The sequence below is a fragment of the Hydra vulgaris genome, chromosome 11 (assembly GCF_038396675.1).
Source record: "Hydra vulgaris chromosome 11, alternate assembly HydraT2T_AEP".
Classification (NCBI taxonomy): Eukaryota; Metazoa; Cnidaria; class Hydrozoa; order Anthoathecata; family Hydridae; genus Hydra; species Hydra vulgaris.
The window spans coordinates 13438586-13461555 of record NC_088930.1 but is presented as its reverse complement, the minus strand read 5'-3'; the positions used below and the strand labels follow the sequence as shown (position 1 = coordinate 13461555).

At 28.0% G+C, this 22970-nt stretch overlaps 1 protein-coding gene across 1 annotated transcript in view; it reads left to right on the top strand.

Annotated features, from left to right (window-relative positions):
- Positions 1 to 4170: 4170 nt before the first annotated feature.
- LOC101240464 (protein timeless homolog) overlaps positions 4171 to 22970 on the top strand; it is a 111614-nt gene continuing 92814 nt past the window's right edge. Inside the window, exons 1-8 of the mRNA XM_065810167.1 lie at positions 4171 to 4382; positions 4455 to 4516; positions 11710 to 11857; positions 15053 to 15115; positions 15207 to 15308; positions 19118 to 19158; positions 19572 to 19632; positions 19727 to 19780. Of these exons, the coding sequence (XP_065666239.1) occupies positions 4209 to 4382; positions 4455 to 4516; positions 11710 to 11857; positions 15053 to 15115; positions 15207 to 15308; positions 19118 to 19158; positions 19572 to 19632; positions 19727 to 19780 (705 nt within the window). The 5' untranslated portion in view covers positions 4171 to 4208. The remainder of the gene's footprint in view (positions 4383 to 4454; positions 4517 to 11709; positions 11858 to 15052; positions 15116 to 15206; positions 15309 to 19117; positions 19159 to 19571; positions 19633 to 19726; positions 19781 to 22970) is intronic.

Sequence of the window (22970 nt, the reverse complement as noted above, 5' to 3'; positions counted from 1 at the left end):
ATGTGACCAATCATCTATATACTCTAGATAGACACTGTAAAAATGTCTACTTCTTTAGAAATTAGTTTTTCAAATAAAAAACTAATTTCTGAAGGAGGTAGATATTTCTAACCTGATGAAAGTGATTATTTCTAAATCACAAGTTTATAGTGTACAATTAGTAAGTAACCGGGGCCCCGGCACTGGTTAAAAACAGAGGTTTTTGCAAACCCGACCCCGGCCCCGGCTAAACAAACACAATTTGCAGGGGTTACTAGCCGGGGCTGGATTTTTGTTGTTGTTGTTGTTGCTGTGTTTTTTTATTTTGTTCAAGTTAAAATTATAACCCTATAGGCGTATAATTTGTTCTCTTATAATGGTGCTTTTTGTGATGACACTCCATTGAATACCATTGTGCCTCTTATTGTTTTATCCTAGTGGTGGTTCTATTTCCATGTCTATCACCTTCACTGTCATCCTTTGTTACAAGATCTAGTATGTTTGTTTGTTTTCCATCCTCAATCTGAAACGTTGGTTCGGAAATGCACTGGTGAAGATAATTTTTGTTTAAACTGTCGTCAATATTTAAGCACTGATGACAGTTACCTTTAACACTAATGCACAGATTGTCAGGCCATTCAATGTTGGGGTAGTTGATACCTTCAGCTATAAACATACCAGTGAAATTTTTGTTATCCACTAGATTTTTCGCTTCTTCTATGATTAGGTTTAATTCTGCTTTTAATTCAGGTACACTGTTTTGTGGCCTGTAAATACACCCCAGCAGTATGTGGTCCTTAATTGATAGCTCGGCACTACACCACACTTGTTCAACAGTTTTTTTGTATGCATTCATGTAACAGTTGCTTGTGGTTATAATAGATTTTTTTACATAGATTGCAGTCCCTCCACCAATACCAATTGATCTATTATCTTGCTATTGTTAAGGTTCAAAAAGTCAAACACTCTTTTTATTTCCTTCTTGTCGTCATTTTTTTGGTCTATTTCCAATGTTTTGGTTGATTTCGGAATCCCAAACACAATTACATTTCTTTCTTTCTTTGTTTTGTCCTGTGTCTCTTTACTAATTGCTTTTAAAATGTTGGCTATGGCTACATTGATGAATCGAGCTGTATCGGATGCAACCACTGAGAATAAGTTTTTACTTGTTACAGATGTTTGAACAAGGTTGGTTTCAAGCTTTTCTAGTCTATCAACTAGTTTAGCATTTTCAATTCTAAGCTTCATGTTGTCTTGAGACAGTACGCTATCTTTGTTTTCATCTCCTAAAGTGCCTTGGTCATCTTCACTTTATCATCAACATATTTTTTCAATTCTAGATTTCTAACCATGTTGATCCTTGATAGGAGGGCTACCACCCTTAATAACAGTGGGTTACCTGCCTGTGAAATATATATTGTTATTATTATTAGTTGTAACTTTATTACACACAGAGACTTATTAAACAGGGACTAAAACGTTTCAGTATGTGTTTTTTTCCGTAGTCCTCGTAATTTCATCAATAATCTAATGAAGTAACCATAATGTAATAATTGGCTAACCATAATGAAATGGCTGGTTAACCAAATTAGCAGTTAATTCTAAACCTATACTGCAACATGGTATTTGCGATAGCATTTGATACTTACTTAATATATAAATTTTAGTTTTGCCACAACCAGCTATAAGATTATTACTCACATTTTTATTTTAGTAAGTAAGGCCTTACTTTACCTTTCTACTTTTATTCATATAAAGTTTAGCGCATAATTTTTTGTAGTTCATAGGTTTTATTGGGGGCCAGTTTTCCATCTTTCTACTTTATAATGATTCTGCTTTGTAAATAACAGTGATAGCAAAAAATATCAAAGAGAATAGACTTTTGTGGAACTAATAACGCATCCAGAAGTGAAATTCGTAAAAAAACCCAATTATAACTTGAAAATCCAGTGATTTTCAAGTTATAATCGGGTTTTTTTACGAATTTAGTCAGCAAGTTGGGTATTTGACACAATTCAGTCGGGTAAATTATAGTGTTGAGGACCATTTTTTGTTTTCTTTCAAGGGGGGCATGTGCCCCACTTGTTTTCTAAAGGACTTTTTTTTTTTTTTTTTTAGAAAATCCTAGATATAAAGGACTTTTTTAGAAGTTGACGATTGTGCCCCTCCACTTTGAAACCCATGTCATCGGGCCTGTGTTGGAATCACAATTGCCTTAGTAAAATGAAAAATTTTTATCGTTCATTTTGTAAGGCAAATGACTTATTAATATATTTTATTATTAAGTCATTTGCCTTACTCTTTTATTTAGGATACTAATTTTCTATATCCTACAATATCTCTATAAATAATTCAAACAATTTTTGAAATTATTATTTGACAACAATTTAAAGAATGTCACTTTATATTATAAAATAAAGAAAAAAATGCAGATATTATTTAATTTAACTTATTTTTATTTTTTCAAAATATGAAAAAGTGACTTAAGTGGCTGTGAAATAATCCTGACAATATATAATATGATTTAAAATAGTAAATAAAAAGTATTTTATCGGCGAACGTGGAATCATTTAGTTTGCGCATTTTGCGCGCGAATGTTATCCTATCGCATGTAAAACGTAAATAATCGAATGATTAAATTTATTTATTTTTCTCTATCTATCTATCTATACATACTTCTATGTGTACTTAGCCTTAAATGAAATAATGATGATTTTATATTGAAATAGCCATTTTGGGGACTTCAGTAAATATATCTGAGAGTTAGGAAATGTACAGTCTGAATATGATGAACTTTTATTAAGGAAAAAATTATTTTTGTTTTTTCGTTACTTTTAACATACTTATCATCTATTGGTACGCTATACCTAAAAGAAAGAAAGTTTGTTCTATAGTTATTATCATCAATATTAAAGCAGACAAACTTTCGACAAAGTGTCACATTTACTTGATTACTAAATATCAATCATTTGGCAAAATCAAGTCAAAGTTCCACCAACACAGAAGCTGAAGATGACTCAAGTATTATGGTTCATCTTTATTGTTCATTAAGTTATATATTCATTCAGAATAATTAATTTTTCAATGTTTCATAATCAACAGTGAAAAAACTAAATGCAACATTAAAATGTCTACATCTCGAGCTTGCAGTTCATGATTTGTGTTCATACCTTAAGTAAAGCATACACAAGACAACAACTGAAGAAGATCTACTAAACTAGCATCTACAATAGAATTAATCTTATATAGTGAAATTTTATATTATGCAATAAAAAACGCTAGAAGAATGTAGGCTATATGAAGATTTTGTTCAACAAAATAAATTTAAATGTCGTTATGATAAAATAAATTGAATTAAAATTATCATCAATTATCATTAATTATCATAATCATTTAATTAGATAATAATAACTATTATTAATATTATCATTTAAATATATAAAAAAACGCCCACACCTGTCACAGTAAAAAAGTTCATACAAAATATTTTTGCCGAAGTACATCTAAATATAGTTTTTTTTTTTCTCAAGTTTTGTTGTAATTCATGGATCATCTATATAAATACATATATATATATATATATATATATATATATATATATATATATATATATATATATATATATATATATATATATATATATATATATATATACATATATATATATATATATATATATATATATATATATATACATATATACATATATACATATATATATATATATATATATATATATATATATATATATATATATATATATATATATATATATATATATATATATATATATATATATGTAATATAACAATATAATATAATAAATAGAATGTATATATGTATAATATAGTTTATATGATATACATATACATTTATATAGTTTATATATATATATATATATATAAATTTATATATATATATATATATATATATATATATATATATATATATATATATATATATATATATATATGTAATATAACAATATAATATAATAAATAGAATGTATATATGTATAATATAGTTTATATGATATACATATACATTTATATAGTTTATATATATATATATATATATAAATTTATATATATATATATATATATATATATATATATATATATATATATATATATATATATATATATATATATATATATATATATATATATATATATGTATATATATATAAGCATATATTTTATTATATTGCATATAAACAAAATAGTGCTATGAACTCAGAGCTTGTCTGCGTTGTTGCTAACTTAGGATATTATGATGGAGAGGTTTACTTTAAAGGATCAGATTGCCTAGAAAGTCTGAAGGATCTTTTACGATTTCTTCGAAAGGAAGATGAAAGTTGTGAGATAAGAAGACAACTTGGACATTCACAAGTTTTACAAAAAGTATTCTTTATTTCTTAGGTGATTGCATTCCAAACCCATTGTAGTTATATTGATTTTATTTTTCACTTTCAGGACCTTCTTCCATTGTTGATAAGCGAAACTGAAGACAATGAACTTATAGACATGGTTGTAAGGTATATATGCATATATATATGCATAGGTATATATGCACATTTATATATATATATATATATATATATATATATATATATATATATATATATATATATATATATATATATATATATATATATATATATATATAAACATTTTTGTGTTTTATAAAAGCCCAGACCATTAAATTAAATGCAAGTAATATATTTTTAAATTACAGCAAAAAGCGCAAACTTAATGACTATTTTTTTTTAATGCAGAACGTTTTTGTTTTGATTTTTTAAATGTTTTATACTGTTTTTATTTCTCAATTTGATTTGTTTCATTTTATTTTTATATATATGTTTTTATTGACTGCTAAGTGAGGAGTGTATATACATCGACTGAAATAGATAGGCATATGAGGAGTGTACATAAAACAACTGAAATAGGTAGAACATGCCAAGAGTGTACTTACATTGACTGAAGTAGGTAGGACATGGGAGGAGTGTGCATACATCAAATGATGTAGGTAGAACATGTAAGGATATATAAATATATTTTTTTAAATTCTGATTTACTCCCAACAAGGCTGCAAGCAACCACTATTGAGTTGGGAGTAACTAGGAAAAAAAAAGAATTGAGTTATAGAGCAAGGAAATGCTTGACAGAAGACTTGAAAAGTTGTAGATTGTATGAGTCATGAAAACATTAGGATGGGAGAGAGTTCCAAAGGGTTGGTGCAAGGAAATAAACTTGACAAGTAAACAATTTTACTTGTCAATTGAGCAGATCCAACTACGTTTACAATGCGTTTTTGGACCTTGTCTAGAAGAGGAAGAGCATCATTAGTAGAGCCAGCCCAAATATGACAACTGTATTCCATACAGGGACAAATAAGAGATATGTAGAGGTAGAGAATCAGGAGAGAGAAAATGGCAAGCACGATTAAGAGAAGCAATCTTAGCAGATGCTAATTTAGCACAAAAATTTTAACAAACCACTGTGAGCCCCAATCTGTTACAGAAGTAAGATCAGATTCAAGATTGGCTGCCTGTTCTAAGTGATCGATAAGAGAAGACTTTTTGTCAAGACAGGAGCATAAAGTTAAGTCATCAGCAAGAAGAGCTACCTTAGATATAAGGTTGTCAGGAAGATCATTAATGTAGATAAGATACAAAACAGGACCAAAGATAGAATCTTGAGGTACCCCTGAAGTTACTGGAAATAAAGAAGAGTGCTGGCCTTCGAGGATAACTTTAATAAAGCGGTTAAGAAGAAACAATTTGATAATCTAAAAATTTTTTCAAATACACCTTATGAAACAAGCTTATGGAGAAGACCAGCATGCCAAACTTTGTCAAAAGCTTTAGATATATCAATAGCAATAGCCCTAGCCTCTGAACCTCTATCTAATTCATGATAAAATCTTTTAGTCACAGTAGTTATCAAGTCAGCCGTAGAGGGTGAGGATCGAAAACTGTATTGACTGTCTGACAGTAAGCTATTTAAGATGGGACTTAAGATGGGATAAGAGAAATTTTTTGATCAAAGACTCAAACTCCTTGCTAATGACAAAAAGAAAACTGATTGGACAAAAAAAATTGGAACAGCAGATGTCATTTTCCAGCAGGCAGGAAAATAAGACTCGGTCAAGTATTTATTTAATAGTTATATATAAATATATATATAGAAAACTATGGAGTAAAATGAGACTTGACTAGGAATCGACAAGAAGGAATGAAAGCTTTCATTCCTGCCTGAATCTAGGAGGTTATGTAGGAGGTGCATTTTTCAGCTGAGAGGGAAAAGACAGCCCAAGGACTGTCACAAAGAAAATCACAAAAAGAATCCCAGTCAGCTTTAGGGTAGTAGTAAGTAGTGTGGTTATTGGGTGAGTCTGAAAAGGAAGTACGAGATAAAAGATTTAAAGAGATCATTGCATGGTCAGAACCACCTAAAGGAGAAAAAGGAAAAAATGAACACAAGCTAGGATCAGAGACCAGGCATAAATCAAGGACTGAAGGTAAATGATTAGGGTTGTCAGGAAAACAAGTCACAAAGTTAACAATCTTAGTAAGAGATTGAGAAATGCAGAAATTATAGGCTTTAGTATTTGAAACTATCTAGAGGTGCCAAAATGCCAGTATTTAAAAAGGCGAATACTGTTATTTCAGTATTCAAAATAAATTCACCATTCGAAATAATTTCGCCATTCGAAATAATTTTACAAATATGATATGATATAATTTTATCGGTATGTTTTTTATGATTTTTTACTTCAAAAAAATATTTGCATTATTATTTCTTAATGCAAAACAACAGCAATCTAGTATTCTATAAAAATTTTAAAATTTTAATTGTTTAAAAATATTTGCATTATTATTTTTTAATGCAAAAATAGCAGTAGTCTAGTATTCTATGAAAAGTTTAATTGATCTTATAAATTAAAACAAAAAAACAAAACAAAAAACTTTTAAAAAATCTGTGGTTTACACTGATATGAATATTCAAGATATTGAGGAGTATTTCAAAGCAAATTATAAAAATTCACATTGTTTCATTTTCTAAAAAATAAAGGCAAGATAGTGTGCTAAATACAAATTGTGTAAGAGAATAATTAAAACATATGGGTGTTCTACAAGCAGTCTTCATACCCATTTAAAAACAATTCATCAAATCAATTTCTTCAGAATTTGTACAAAAATCAAAACCTTCTGTAACTATAAACAACTTTTTTAAAAGTGGTAAAATGGATTACTTATTGCTAGCTACTTTAGCTAGGATGACTGTGTGTGATGGTTAATTATTCAACATTATTTGCACGTCATTTGATATCAAAAATGGCATAACAGCTAGAGGCTTTTCTAAAATACCAAAAGATCACAAAAAATTCACAAAATGGTCTCGAATTACAGTGGAAGTATATGAAACCAAAGATTTATCATGCAGAATTGCTAAGGAAACAGATTTTCTTACACTTTTGATGAATAGACATCGGTAAGAAATAGACTAGGTAAAAAGACTAAGAATTGATTAAAAGCAGCTTTAAAAGTATGTATTCTTGAAAGACGAACAGAAATTTCAAAGGTTATGCAATATTTAAATGATGCAAACTGCAATGAAAATCCAAGCGACTATGAAGCCAATAAAGATTATGAATTATTTTTTAATCATTACCAAAGCTGCAATCTGGCCAACTTGCGTTATGAAGCTGCACTTTATAACTTTAGAAGAAAAGTTGGAGTGAGCAATATCAAATTTGTACCAGACTTTTTGGCAGCTGGTTTATTTTGCACCAGAATTGTGTCAAGGATGGGAGATTCGTTCAACAATCTATGTTTTCTAAGGTCTTATATCAACAACCAATTGCAGAAAAAGTAGAAGCTTAAAGTTTTATGTTTTCTTCCTTTTTTTTTATGATTAATAACTAACATTTTACTGAATTTAGTTTTTTTATTTTTTAAATAAAAAATTTAGTTTTTTTTAAATTGCCAAACCATTTTACAATTAATTTATTTATTCATTCGTATTATTATAGGAAAAATAATAATACCATTATAAAAACTGGAATCCCATGATTACAAACTTTCAATACAGAAATACCTTTATTGGATTTTTGGTCTGATATTTCCAACCCTATGAGTGAGAGATCGAGAAATGCAGAAATTATAGACTTTAGTGCCAGCAGGGTCAGTGGTGTTAAAACCAAGAAATTTAGTGTGATGAGCATTAAAGTCATCAATAACAACAATATTGGCAGGGGTATAGAGAGTGGCCTTGGTCAATTTAATCAGAAATTTCATCTAAAAGAGTACAATCTTGGGAAGAAGGGAAATGATAACAAACAAAGAGAAAGGTGATAAAGTAAAGAGGTGCCAAGCAGAAGCACATAAATGAATGGTCAAAGGATTCGAACCTGATTTCATGACAAATAATGGAATTTATGCGTATGTATACTCCAAGCCAAACATGTGGCTATTGGAGTCTTCGCCAATCAAAGGATAGTAGCCATCAACACTGAGATCTGAAGAAGGAATTTAAATTAGTCTCACTAAAAGCAAACTGCATGAGCTATGCAGTTGCCTCAGTTCTGTTAGTTAACCCTAAATCATAGCATAGGGCTCTTTATGTGGCCTCAACAATGTGTACCAAAAACATTAACAGGAACACCATCCATGCGCAACATGGCACTATTAATACTCTGATATTTTGCAGCTGTTGATGGAATCTCTGAGAGCTACCACAGAGTTTGGGAAATCTTACAAACAGCCAGCCTCAGAATTGAATTAATAAACTGAGTTTTAGAGCTGTGCCCTCATTAAGAAATAACAGGAAGAGTTGCATAGCTACTATCAAGGAGGCACATGCAAAAACCTATGAGTAGAGTCAAAAAGATCCAGCATTCATCATCCTAGGCAGGAAACAATGTAACTCAGGTTTACATCTACACCTGCCCAATAGATGAAGAAGGGGTTTGAGGCTAGTAAGCAGAATTATTCTGCTTACCCCTAAAGTCTTTACCTAGGAGAGCTTCTATAAGACAGTAGCTGGATGCAGTTAACATCTGCCCAAGATGAGTGTTTTTATTGAGATACCATCTCTAGCATACTTTACTCAACCAAGAGCCCCAAGGCAGCTGAATTTTACCTGTACTTTTTGGTGCCTAATAGAAGAGGGGGGGGGGGGGGGGGGTTTGGAATAAGCGGGGGGGGGTTGGAAATATAAATAAAAATTAATAAGCAGGGGGGCTGGAATAAGCGGGGGGGGGGGGTTGGAAAAGCTCCATTTTTTCTACATTACTATATTGGCTTCTTTCTGTCCTTCTAAAAATTCTTTTCGTAGTCGCCATTTCGTTCTTACACTCTGATATTACAACGTATAAAAGTAAATAAGTACTGTAAATGATATGACGTGAAGATAGGAAGAAGAAAATTTCTTTTTTAATGAATAATGACGTAACGATAGAAAGAAGAAAATAGAACGTTCTTTTTTTTAAAACAAAGTTTTTTGAATGAATGATATTGCGTAATGTAAGTACTGAAAAAGAAAATTTAATATCTGCTCAAGATGAGTATTTTTATTGAGACACCATCTCTACACACTAAAAAAAAAGGTAGAAATTTCTACCTTAGAGTAGGATATGTGATATACCCTTAGTAAGGTATAATTTTCTACCTTTTAAGGTAGAAAATTATATTAAAAACAATTATTTGTCATACAATTTTCTAACTTAAAGGTATAATTTCAGAAATTCTCACATCTAAGGTAATGTTCGCTGATGATACTACCATTTATTCTTGTCTTTGTTAAGAAACCAACACTCTCTGATTGCTACGAGGGGGCATTTAAACTTGCAAAGGATCTCACTCCTGCTACAGCATGGAGCTCTCAGTGTCTGGTGAACTTTTAATCGGATAAAGCAGATATATATTTTTTTCAGCAATTCATTATTGCAACAAACTAGAACTTCCTACATTTGTGAGCGGTAATGTACTTGATGAGTCATCTACCCTTCATCTTCTATGACTCTTACTTCTGATCTTTCTTGGAAACCATATATCAAATCCATTGCAAAATTAGCATCTGCTATGGATGCATCTCTTTATCGTGCTCAGCACATTCTTACTCCAAATTCCATTCTTTATCTCTATAAATCTATAATTTGTCCTGGTATGGAATATTGTTTCCATATCTGGAGCGGATTTTCAAACGATACTCTTTCCCTTTTAGACGAGGTGCAAAAATGCATTGTAAGCAGAGTTGGAACTGCATGTGCAGCCAACCTTTAACCATTGTCCATAGCCTAATGTTGCTCCTTTTTCTCTTTTCTATAAATACTATAATGGGTGCTGCTCTAAAGAGCTAACGTCCAGTACCCTTGCCACTAATGAGTGACCAAGTCATTATTTTAATGTGGTGTTTAATTGTTTGAACAACTTATCAGAATAAAACTTTTCTCTATAATGACGACCCACAAAAAAATCAAATTTACTTTTATTTTTTTGTACTTAAGCTTCTTGTAGTTGCAATACTATCAGTTTGGTGGTAACAAATCTTGGCAAGTTTTTTTAAAACACTTTCTATTGTATCTTTCCTTTCATTTCAGGCTCAATTCGTCTTTTCATTTCATTTAACTTAATTTTTTTTTTCATTGTAATGTATTTTCAGAAATCTTTAATCTTCATGGCATTTTCTGGTTTGAAAATATTTTAACATAAACGTGAGCCTTTTCTTCTACTTTTTTATGTGAGTAAAAGATTTATAATAAAAATGTTCCAATCGATTGAATACAATTTATTAAACATTGGACACAAAATATATAACTGTGTAGTATGAAACTGTGACGCAAATAAACCCTGTGCATCATTTTTATTTGTTTTATTACTCAATATTCCAAAATAGTTTTGGTGGCTATAATTAAACTTTTTTTGCAGCTTTTCCTCAGGTCAGAAAATGATTAGTTAGAAATGATTTACATTTTTTAGTGTTGTCATCACAAAATTTGTTTAGTGTGATATTATTCTTTGATTATTTCAATTTTTTTAAGTTATTGATATGATAAATTTCCTGTTTTTTAATTGCCAATTTTTATTATACATATTAAGTTACATTATTTTTTATATTTTGCATGATTTAGTTTTTTAAATTTTTACATCACACACACATACACATACACACACATACACACAAATACAAACAAAAACACAAACATTAACAAACATACAAGTCATTTATAGGAAATTTGGCTATTAAATGAGGGCAGTCATTCCTTCATTTTTTAAAAATTTTAACTAGTAGTATATATCAAAAGTTTATACATAGCCATTTTTGAGAGTGCTGGATCCATAAATGTAGAAAAAAAACCCAATTTTAAATTTTTGATGGCCATTTTTTAATTTTAAATGATCAAGACACATTCCTTCTTTGTTATCATGGATTGATCTTTCATTAATTCCTAGAGTTGGCTAATTAACATGTTAAGCCCTAAAAGATAGTTTTAGTCTTTTGAAGCATAATATAAGCCATTTTAAAATTTAGTCTGAAAATTATTTATTTAGCCTCACATTTTCCATTATAGATTTTGTAGTGATACTTTTTCATGAATAATTTAAGTTCAAATGAAAGAAAATAAATGAAAATGATTTATAATATAAAATAATTTATAATATAAATATAAAATGAAAATAATTTACAATCGACTAAATGTAAGATGTAAATAATTTTTGTTTAGATTATTAGTGAACTTAACATCACCTGCTGATATTTGTTTTAATAAGAAGCCAGAAGAGGCAGAAGAGGTATCAGAAAAACAAAAACCTTCTAGTTCATATCAAACAAATTATTTTGAAGTTGTAAACTACCTTATATCTTATAAAGAAGTGAGTTTGGCACTATTTGTACAATTTTTTTGCACATTGTAATTTTTTTGTATGAAACTACTTTTTTTGGCTCTGTTAATTTCGAGTGATTCTCTTACAAAGAAAAATTTATTACATTGTTTTATGCTTTATATTTTAAATTTCGCAACTTCCAAAAGTTGGGTTTTCAAAATCAATTCAATTTTACGATTTCATTTATAAATATTATCTATATATTGCAGTTTATGATTTATGATAAAAAGTTGTTAAATTATTTGAGAAATTTGAGTTAATTAATAGAATATCTGACTTAAAGTTATTATAATTATAAATATAATTATAATAACTTTAAGAAGACTTTAATAATAAGTTTATAATTATAAACTTATTATTAAAGTCTTTGCTAAGACTTTAATAAGACAAAAACAATTATCACTTTTTTTTGAAACTATAACAAAATTTAGGCTGAATTGATTCACACCTCTAATTGTTTATCAAAATTTATGTTATCAAAAAAATATATCTTAAGATAAAATTAATTAAATAAAGCATTAAAAATGTAATAAATACATCTCTAAGAAATGTCATCAAATAAGTGGTGAGACTTTCAGTTTTTTTAAATTTTTGAGTAAATTTTATATGAAAAGTACACCATTACGAGATATTAAACAAAAGTTACTTTATAATAGTATATAAAATAGGGTGTCCCTAAAAACAATTTTTTGAAAAAAATCTGCTCCCACCCTTTAAATGTGTTCTATATAATACAAAAACACTAGGTTTAAAATTTTGTTGAATAAAAAATATTTTTAGAGGTCCCCCAAAACCCTTTAATATTTAACGGGTCCCTAATATTTAAAAAAAAAAGTTTCTCGAAAATAGGTCAACCTGGTACTCAAATGAAGCGAAATTATATAAAAATTTCAAAAATAACATTCATTTTGAAATAATATAGTTATTTTAGGTTTTACTACGTAAAAATCTTGTTTTTTAGCAAAAAATGAAATAAGTGAATTTTTCATGATAATTGTGATAAACAAGTTTAAACTTCAAATTTATTTTTCAAAATGAATATTATTTTTGAAATTTTTATATAATTGCGCTTCATTTGAGTACCAGGTTGACCTATTTTTGAGAAACTTTTTTTTTGAAAATATTAGGGACCCGTTAAATATTAAAGGGTCTTGGGGGACCTCTATAAATATGTTTTTTTCAAAAAAAATTTAAACCTAGTGTTTTCGTATTATATAGAACACATTTAAGGGGTGGGAGCAGATTTTTTTCAAAAAAGTTGTTTTTAGGGCCACCCTAATATAAAATGTGCATCAAATACGTGAAAAAAAAATCGTTTAACTGATGTTGTGTAAATGATTTGCATCAAATTTATAACAAAAACAAAAATTCATAACAAAAGTCATAAATTTTATTGGTAAAAATTAGTTATTTAAATCCAAAAATTTTATTTGTTAAAAAAAGTAATTGTTTGGTTACTTTTAAACAGGTAAATTAATTAAATGACAACAGAATATATGAAAGCAGGTAAATTAATTAAATGACTACAGAAAAAATGAAAACAGGTAAAATAAATAAATGACTGCATAAAATATGAAAAATTGTATTTTCTTAGTTGTTTACTTTTCACAAATTTTATTATTAAGCCGCAAAAAGTCCAAACAAATATTAAATCTAATATTCTATAATTTTGAGGTAGGTGATATAATTAGATTCTAACAGAAATGGATTTTCTTAGTTTAGTGGAAATGAATCCAGGAAATTAACGTCAAAGACTTTTAGAATGCCTGAAAAAAGAAGGAAAACCAACAGAATACAGAGCATTCAGGGACAGAAACAGTTTACTGTATCTGTCTCTATATGCTCTAAAAACTTTTATTTGTCTAGTTTTTCCCCCACACTTCAACCCTTTGGAACTCTCTCCCATCATCACGTTTTCATGCAACCTACAACTTTCCATATCTTCTGTCAAGCATTTCCATGCTGCATAACTCTTCTTTTTTTTTTCTAGTAACACCCAATTTAATAGTGGTTGTAGTGTAGAGGTTGTTTGCAACCTTGTTGGGAGTGAATCAGTAAAAAAATTTTTTTTTTGAAAGATGCAAAAATATCAAAAGCATTTCTAAACACTACAATTTAATTGATAATGCAAATTAAAAACAAATTAAGTAAAGTAACTTTTAAACATAAGATATTTTTTTTATGTATGTATATGTGTAATTTGAAAAAAAAATTCTTAAAACATCTTTGAACTAATAAAATTTACTTGAACAGCAATATTTTTTTTATTAAAAATCTCATCAAATACATGTCATTAAATAAATTAAATGACTTTTTTTAAGTTTTAATTTTATTTTCTGCAATTTGCGGTAATAGACACAGTTTTAAAAAAATGCATAAATTTATAATATAAAAATTTTAATTTGATTAGTCTTAATAAAAAATTATTTATAATAAAAATTAAAAATAATAAATTTGAAATGATTTATAAATTTGAAGCCATTAATTCTTAAATATGTAGCATAAAAAAACAGAGTATTTTCAGCGTCAAATACATGACACATAAAATAAATTATATCTCACCTAATTTTGGTATTTTCTTTGTCTAAATAGTTGATTTAAAAATGTTTTGGCTAATAATATCAATAAAAAATCTTAAATAGGCCAAAAATAATATTTTAATAGGTTAAAATCAATGAAATATATTCTTAACATCAAATAGGTGATGCTCAGAATATATGTATATATAAATATTTATATTATAAACAAGGTTATATTTCTGAGTATATTACTTCAAGTTACTAGCACAATCACTCAATTACTATCGTTCTAAAATGTTTATCAAAATGTTTAATTAAAACTTATTTAATTTTATTAATAAAATTTATGATGAGTAAACTAAAAAATGTTTTTAAAAATTGTTTTAAAATTTTTTATTAAAATTAAAAAAAAATTAATTTAAAAAATTTTTATCAAATGTAGAAAATAATAAAAAAAAAAAAAAAAAAAAAAAGAGGCAAGAGAGGCAAGGTTATAAGTAAGCTCATTTACTCAAAGGTTAATGAACAAAACTTTCTTTAAGTATTTATTTTTTATGTATAATTTTTCAGGCAAAATTCAATGATGATTTTAAAATGATTGAATTTTAAATAAAGAAAGAGATTTTTTCATTATAAATCTATAAATTAGCATCTTTAATTTTAGGCATTTACAGAACAAAAAGTTCTTGCTGCAATTGCCAGTCATCTTGGTGCTATTATGCAAATGGTATAATCTTGAATATAGCTTGAAGAAAACAGTAATCGCAGTCAAGCTTTAAAAATATTAATTAAAAAGAGTTTTGAATTTTCTTTCAAAGGATAATGAAGATCGCGGTGAAGATGAACTTTTGATGTTTGAAAGATTATTGGTTATTCTTCGCAACGTTTTGCATGTTCCTTCAAATCCCAATGAAGAAAAGGTTGTTTTTTTAAATTAATTTTTAAAATTCTTTTTAATACACCTCATACAATGTTAACTAACAAGTTACTCAAACAAAAAAAAGAACATATTTTGTAAAGAAATAAAAATATTATAATAGGATTATTCCATGCCGAATGGAACAAAATTTTAGGATTTCAATAAGGAGCATCTCAGATTTTAATGAAATTTGGTGGGTTGGTTTATATCAGTGAGAAAAGCAGTTCCTGAAAATTTCGGCATAAAATCTTATGTGGTTTATGAGATATGGTCATTCGAAACTTCTGATTTTTCCAAAAATAAAAACTTTAGTAGCAAAAACAAGTTTTGTTCATGCTTTGAAGCTCTATATTTTAAAAACAAAATTTTAAAAAGCCTTCTTGTTTTTTAAAACAACTCGACTTAAATAAAACTTAGACAATGAATTTTCCAATGTCACATTTTATCCATGTTGGCTATCTAAAAACCTTAAAAATTGTTTGCAAACATATAAAGTTGATTTTTGATGAATTAATATACAAAATTTAGTTGCTATAAATGGTTGGCTTCAAAATTTTACTGATAAGATGCAATTCAGTAAAAAATTTTGGACTCCTAAAAATGGCTCCAGCTAAAATTTAAGAAATTGTGTCTTCACTTCAGACCACTGGTAACCTAAGATCAACAGTGATTTTAATAAGAATTTTTTGTACTGATTTTATAGCAGTGATTTCATAAAAAAAGATGTGGGTACTCATGGGGAAGTTACAAAATCAGAAGTATAAAACTTGCACAAAATGCATTAAAAACAACAAAAATAGAGATATTGATGTATATTAGTTTGTATTGTATATTGTAATACTAATTATGTATATATGTAAATGTATTTCATAATCATTACTAGAAATATTTTAAATTAAGCCTGAATTAAACTCAGTTTTTAAATAGCCCTACCTTACCAAGTTACCATTATATTTTAGTATTGTTAGACTTTGCTGAAAATGATAGTTTTTTAATTCAAGATGCAGGACAAGGTTTCCCTTGGAACAGCAGTCAAGCAACATTGTATCTATTTGCTATCTATTATATGGAGAAAGTAAGATAAAATGTAAAAGTGTTTGTATCATCTTAGATGATTTGTATCACAATGTAAACTCAGTTCATTGTTTTATTCATGAAGTAATAAAATATTTAAAAGAGTTGATGCCTTACTTTAACCATTGCATTTATGTTAGTGATGATGCAGGTTTATAATACAAAAGTTATAAAAAAATATCCAACTTATGTCATCATGAACAAGATCATGAGGTATCTGCAGAATGACAATTTTTGCTACATCATATGGAAAGGGTGCTTGTGATGGCGTTGAGGGCTTAGTCAAAAAACTTGTAGCACGGTCCAGTTTACAATCACTAACAGATCTTGTCAATTCACCTGAGAAAAAAAGTTTGATTGATGTAGACAAAATATCAAAGGAATACATTTTCAATATATTTCAAATGATGCAATTGTATTACATTGCATAAAGTTTAAACTAGAAAAATGTTATGCTTCTTGTTTAACAGTTCCAGGAATAAGAAACCGCCATTATTTTATACCACAACCATTAACTACTTTACAGATAAGATGTATCATTTGACAATATCTATACTAATGTAAATGTTTCTACAATGCAGCTTATGCTTCTTGTTCACCAGGAATTAATATAGCATGTGTTTATGATGCAAAATGGTTTATAGGCAATGTTGTGGAAATATAAAATTTAAGATATTTAAGTTCAAGTTCTTGTTCTATTTACTATTTTCTATTTGAAATACTGCATTAATGCAACAGCATAAATAACATAATTTGTTTTGAACTTTAAAGTTATTTAGTAAAATTTGATTTTAAATATTCAACGATTATAATGATTGTTTATTACATAATATACGTTATTATATTTACATGATCAACTTGTGCATTTTGTTGACAAATATCTTTTATGAGTTGTAATCTAGTTAAACATGATAATCAAATAAAAGTAAAATAAATTGGGAGTGATAGAATAGTGAAGGGATCAAAAAAAGTTAAAAAATTTATAATCATGGTATTAAATAGTAAGGAAAATACAATAAAAGTCTTTATCTTAGTTTTTATGTAATAAGCTACTTATAAATTTTAAAGCAGTCTTTTTACAATCTGTCATTACAAACTTAATGTCCAAGGCTTGATTTAAGACTTATTTCTGGGACTGCTTTTTTTATAGATATAAACCAACCCACCAAGTTTCATCAAAATATGAGATGGTCCATGTTGGACCTTGGTCCACTTGGCATGGAATGACCTAATAGTAAGATCGAGATGTTTCTCCCCTTTCCATTGTTCTTCTTCTCCCTTCCTATTTAAAGTCTCTAAATCATTCTCAAAGTTAATTGTTTTTTAGAAAAATGTTGTTTATAAATTCAATACCTTTCTACAACTTATTATTTATGATCTTAATCTTGATATTATTAATATAATGATCTTAATCTTGATATTATCATTAGATTAACTTCAGATTAGTTGTTACAATTTTTAAATATCACACTTTGTAAGTATAAATTAAACAGAATTTTTTGTTTTACTTGTTTTTAACCCATTTTGCTGAAAACAAATAGAAATAGCTGTTGTTCTACAAAAACTTTGCTTCTGTGCCCTAGACAACAATATTTTCAAATTTGTGTGTTTTCGAAAAGCTTCTTGATTGTATTGAATGCTTCAAGAATTATTCAGAACCTCTGAGAATTTTCTAAAATATACTAAAACTTTCAAGAAATCTTTTGAACTTTTAAGAAATTTTCAGAATTTTCTAGTTCGTTCTCCAGCTGTCCAAAAATCATACAAGTATAAAGACATAGATGACTTAAACCAACATTTCAGTTTTATGCTGTTGGTGAATAAAACAAAATAAATTTTATAACATAAATAAAAAAAATAAAGAAATAACAAGTTGTATTTGAAAGACACTACATTGCACATAAAGTTAGACCTCATCAAGCAATTTATCACTGCTCTTGACGAGGAGTCAACATCTTTTAAGTACCTCCATGATCTTTTTTCGAAGTTGTCAAAGTCTAAAGTTAGAATTGGTATCTTTGTTGAATTGCAGATTAAAAAGTTCATGGAATGAGATCATTGAAAGTTTGATTACATTGATCATTGAGTTTGTCAAACTCCTTAACAGTATAAAATAGTTTTGTTGTTGTAGTTGTTCCTGGTTTTGTTGTAGTTGTTGGTTTCCTGGATAATCATCAGGCTAAGTGGTTAGTTTAGAGTCTTTAAAGTCCTTAAAGTCTTCTAAAGAATTTTGCAAAAATGGGATGCAGAATGTCACTTATACTCCATATCATTAAGATTCATCTCAATAAATGCAAGGAGAATATGGGAGGTTACTCAGAGGAGCAAGGAAGTGTTTTTATCATTTCAAGATATATTAGATGTTGAATGTTGCTGTCAAGAACTAAAAAAAAAAAAAATTACAATATTGGGAATATTATTTGCTATTGTTCTAAAAAATAAATGGAATTTTTATCGAAATTATCCTATTAATTCAAAAAAAAAGGTCATTGAATTTTAGGAATTTTAAATCCATTAGGAATTCCTTTGTATATGCGGTGCCATTGGGCTGGCTTACACCTTGTTAATGCAGTTGTTTTTCCACATTATTTAGAAGTAAGCAGTTGAAATATAACGCTTTGGATACAAGGACAAAAGTTTTGTTACATAGTGTTTTTATTATCATTTTTATTAATAGTGTTATTAGTTACTGTTTTTTTTTGTTTTTTTTCAAATGTAATTTATTGGTTTTTTTAGAGAACAGAAGATGATGTTTCAGTGCATGACCAAGTTCTTTGGTAAAATTTTTTATGTCAGTTTTTAAGATATAATGCTTTTATTTTTTTTATTTTATTTTTTTGTTAATTTACCTCCCCAAGGCCGAGAAGGCCTTGGACTTCTATAGACAAGGAGGCTGCTTAATTGTAGTTGCAACTCTCTCTTAACTCTATAACTCGGAAACACAAACCTTGACAAGCAAGGCTGCTGCGTGGAGAAACAAGTTGAGCATGGTACTACCAGGGATGTGGTGGGGATCAAACTTGGAACCTCTCACTTATGAAGCGAGCACTCTACCATTACACCACTACCGATTTTACTATTATTACTACTACACTATTATTTTTTTTTATTAACGATTAAGTTATTTATTTTAATTCCTTTTTTAAAACAATAATAGTTTTTTTCTTTTTTTTTTGTGCGAAAATTTTAGGAATATTCATGTGAATGGAATTGATGATATCATAATATATATTGCCAGCTCACCTGACCAGGTTCCATTTTGATTGATTGGTTTTCTAATAAATTTAATGCGATCTTGGTCTTTTTTTTGTTACTTTTGTTTATTTATTTGACTTTTTGTACTAGGTTCGATGGTCAATGCATGCACTAGAAATTGTTAATTTAATGCTAAGAGAACAAGTGAGATATTTGCCTTTGTTATTGAATAGTGTGTAACTGTGTAACATTAACAGAATTTTTGCAAGATAAGAAAACATTTTTTCATCCTGGGCTATTAAATTTTTATTCCTTTTAATAAATTTTCATTTAAAAATAGATATATACTGGATCAGGTTCAAATTAGAACAACTTTATGCAAATGTACACTTTACTTTTGTTACATTTATCACGTAAATTATTTTTAAATTTCATTATTAGTTACTAAGTAAATAATTAAGCAAAATTTAATTATAATAGTTTGTATAAATCTATATATATATATATATATATATATATATATATATATATATATATATATATATATATATATATATATATATATATATATATAATTATATTTAGATGAATAAAAACAACTGATTAGCGGGACTTAAAGTTTCATGCCCGAAGGCAATCATCAGCCGTTAATACAAACAAAAAACGTAAACAAACCGTTACAAAAACGTAAAAATTACTGTAGAATGACATCTGACGTTATAAACCAATCTACGTAAAAACAAATCAAAAAACAAAAAACAAAAAGCCGTTATAGTTTACTAGTCCCCTGTGTCAAATAAAGATAATAGGAATTTTTTTGAATGTCGACACTGCGATACGATTTCGTTTTTTTTATTCAGTAGGTTTTTTCCATTATGTGATAAAATTACATATTTTTCGTAGAGACAAAGGTGGCATATTTTTGTTGCTAGATTGTAAGGTTTACAACGTTTGACAATTTTCCATTCTATAATGGGCTTTATGTTTTGGTCTTTTAAGCTCCATATTTCCTTAGATAGTTCTGTGTCATTTCTATATTTAACTGATGCAAATAATTTGAGATGGTTTGCGTATCTTAGTTTAAATGGTGTGTTACTAATGCCAAAATATACTTTTTTATTACGATCATGATGACTGGAACTTACGGTTGCTTGATAGACAATATTGTTAGATAAACATTGATTGTTCAAAGGACAAAATGCTTTATCTACGCAGTTACATTGGTTGGTTTTTATTTGATTTTTGTTGTGTAAAATTTTGAAATTATGCGAATTTATGATAGATTTTAGGTTAGGCATGCAACTGTAGCTAATCTTAATAGAATTTCGGTTGAATATTTTATGTAGCTTGTGGCCGGCTGGAAAATGTAAGTCAATAAGGGCTAGAAAACGGTTTCCTATTTTTGTTTTGACGTTTAAGCTGAACGGAGGGTTGTACCAAATAATATTACGTCTACGTTGCTTTTTTTGTTGATTTTGACTTGAGATTATTTGTGGTTGGTAGGTAAGGTTCGATTTGTATCCCGATTTTTTTAAAGCCTCTTCATACGGTGGAATAGCCTTTTTGAAGAATATTTCATTAATTGACATGGAAGATAATCTTTGTTCAATATTGCGAGGGATTGCTTTTATTATGCTTGGAGGGTGGTTAGAATTGGAGTGGATGTACCTTATTTGATTATCAGGTTTAAAATATGGTTGAAACGTATCGTTACTTAGATTTAAAGTAACATCGAGGTAGTTAACAATTTTTAAATTAGATTGAATGGTGATTTGAAGATCGTTTCTTTTAAAAATGAGTGTTATATGCTTTTTGATTTTTTCCATTTGCTGACCGTTTTTGTTCTTGAATACAGCAAGACCGTCGTCACGATATAGGCCGAAATCTTCTTTATTATAATGTTGTGAAATTTGATACAGTATGAAAATACCTATTAATTCGCAAACTTCAGCACCATCAAATGCCCCATTGTTACATCAAACAACCCACCTCTTTTTTTAATCCATGCTTCATCGTTGTTGAAGATAAGAGATTTTCTTGCATGCTTTATTAATGCTTTGTCTTCGCTTTTGATGACGATATGATGGTCAGCAAAATTCATAGCATTGTTGAGGGTGCATTCCTTTATGGAAGGGTAAAAATCGTTAACATCAAAAACTAGGAATTTGTATAAGTGTTTATTGGTGATTTTTTTAAACCAGTCTAAAACATTTTGCGTACTTTGCCATTGATTCAAAAAAAGTTTATTTTTAAGTTCACAATTAATTTTTGATAAAATTACCTTAGAAATTCGTCCTACCTCATTTTTTGAAGGGTTCAAAACGCACAGATGGATTGTTTACGAAGTTTTCCTTATGATCTTTCAAAGTGAAAAAACAGTTAGAGGATCCGTTTATTTCTATTTTTTTATATACCTCGTGGTTGGTTAAAATTTGTTTTCCTTCTTTGTTTATATGGTCTTTTAGTTTTGGATTTGCTTTTTTGTAGGTAGTGGTGATGGCATTTGTTAACAGATTGTTGTAATCTTCTTTAGACAGTTTATACATATTTGATGTTTTGTCAGCATGTGTTAGGGTTTTGTGAGATTTACGTATAGTTTTGATATCTTCATTCATACCATTTTGAAAAGTGTTGCGTATGTCTTGAAACTTTATTGATTTAATAAGATTGATTAAGTCTTTTTTGAAGAATGCCATTTCTTTTATTTGCGGTGGACATATAGGAGATCTAATTCCGTAGTTTGTATAATTGATATTGTCTTTAGTTCTTGGATCGTTATTAATAAAAAAGAACGCTTTCCATCTCATTTTCTTTAAGAGTAATTCCGTTTTGTTTAATAATTTTAATTTAAAGTCTCTTTCTGACGGTATTGAAATGTTTTTTATTGAGTAATCAAAGTTTATTTTATCCATCGCGTTGACGACTTGAGTAAAGTGCTCAACTTTACGGAGCAAATATTTGTATAGATATCGATATATAGAATATATTCGAGGTTAAGTATTTTGATGTAATAATACGAAGTCTCTTGTACGTGTTACAGTGCTCAATATTACTGAATAATAGAGCTATATATAATTATATTTAGATGAATAAAAACAACTGATTAGCGGGACTTGAAGTTTCATGCCCGAAGGCAATCATCAGCCGTTAATACAAACAAAAAACGTAAACAAACCGTTACAAAAATTTAAGTCCCGCTAATCAGTTGTTTTTATTCATCTAAATATAATTATATATAGCTCTATTATTCAGTAATATTGAGCACTGTAACACGCACAAGAGACTTCGTATTATTACATCAAAATACTTAACCTCGAATATATTCTATATATCGATATCTATACAAATACATATATATATATATATATATATATATATATATATATATATATAT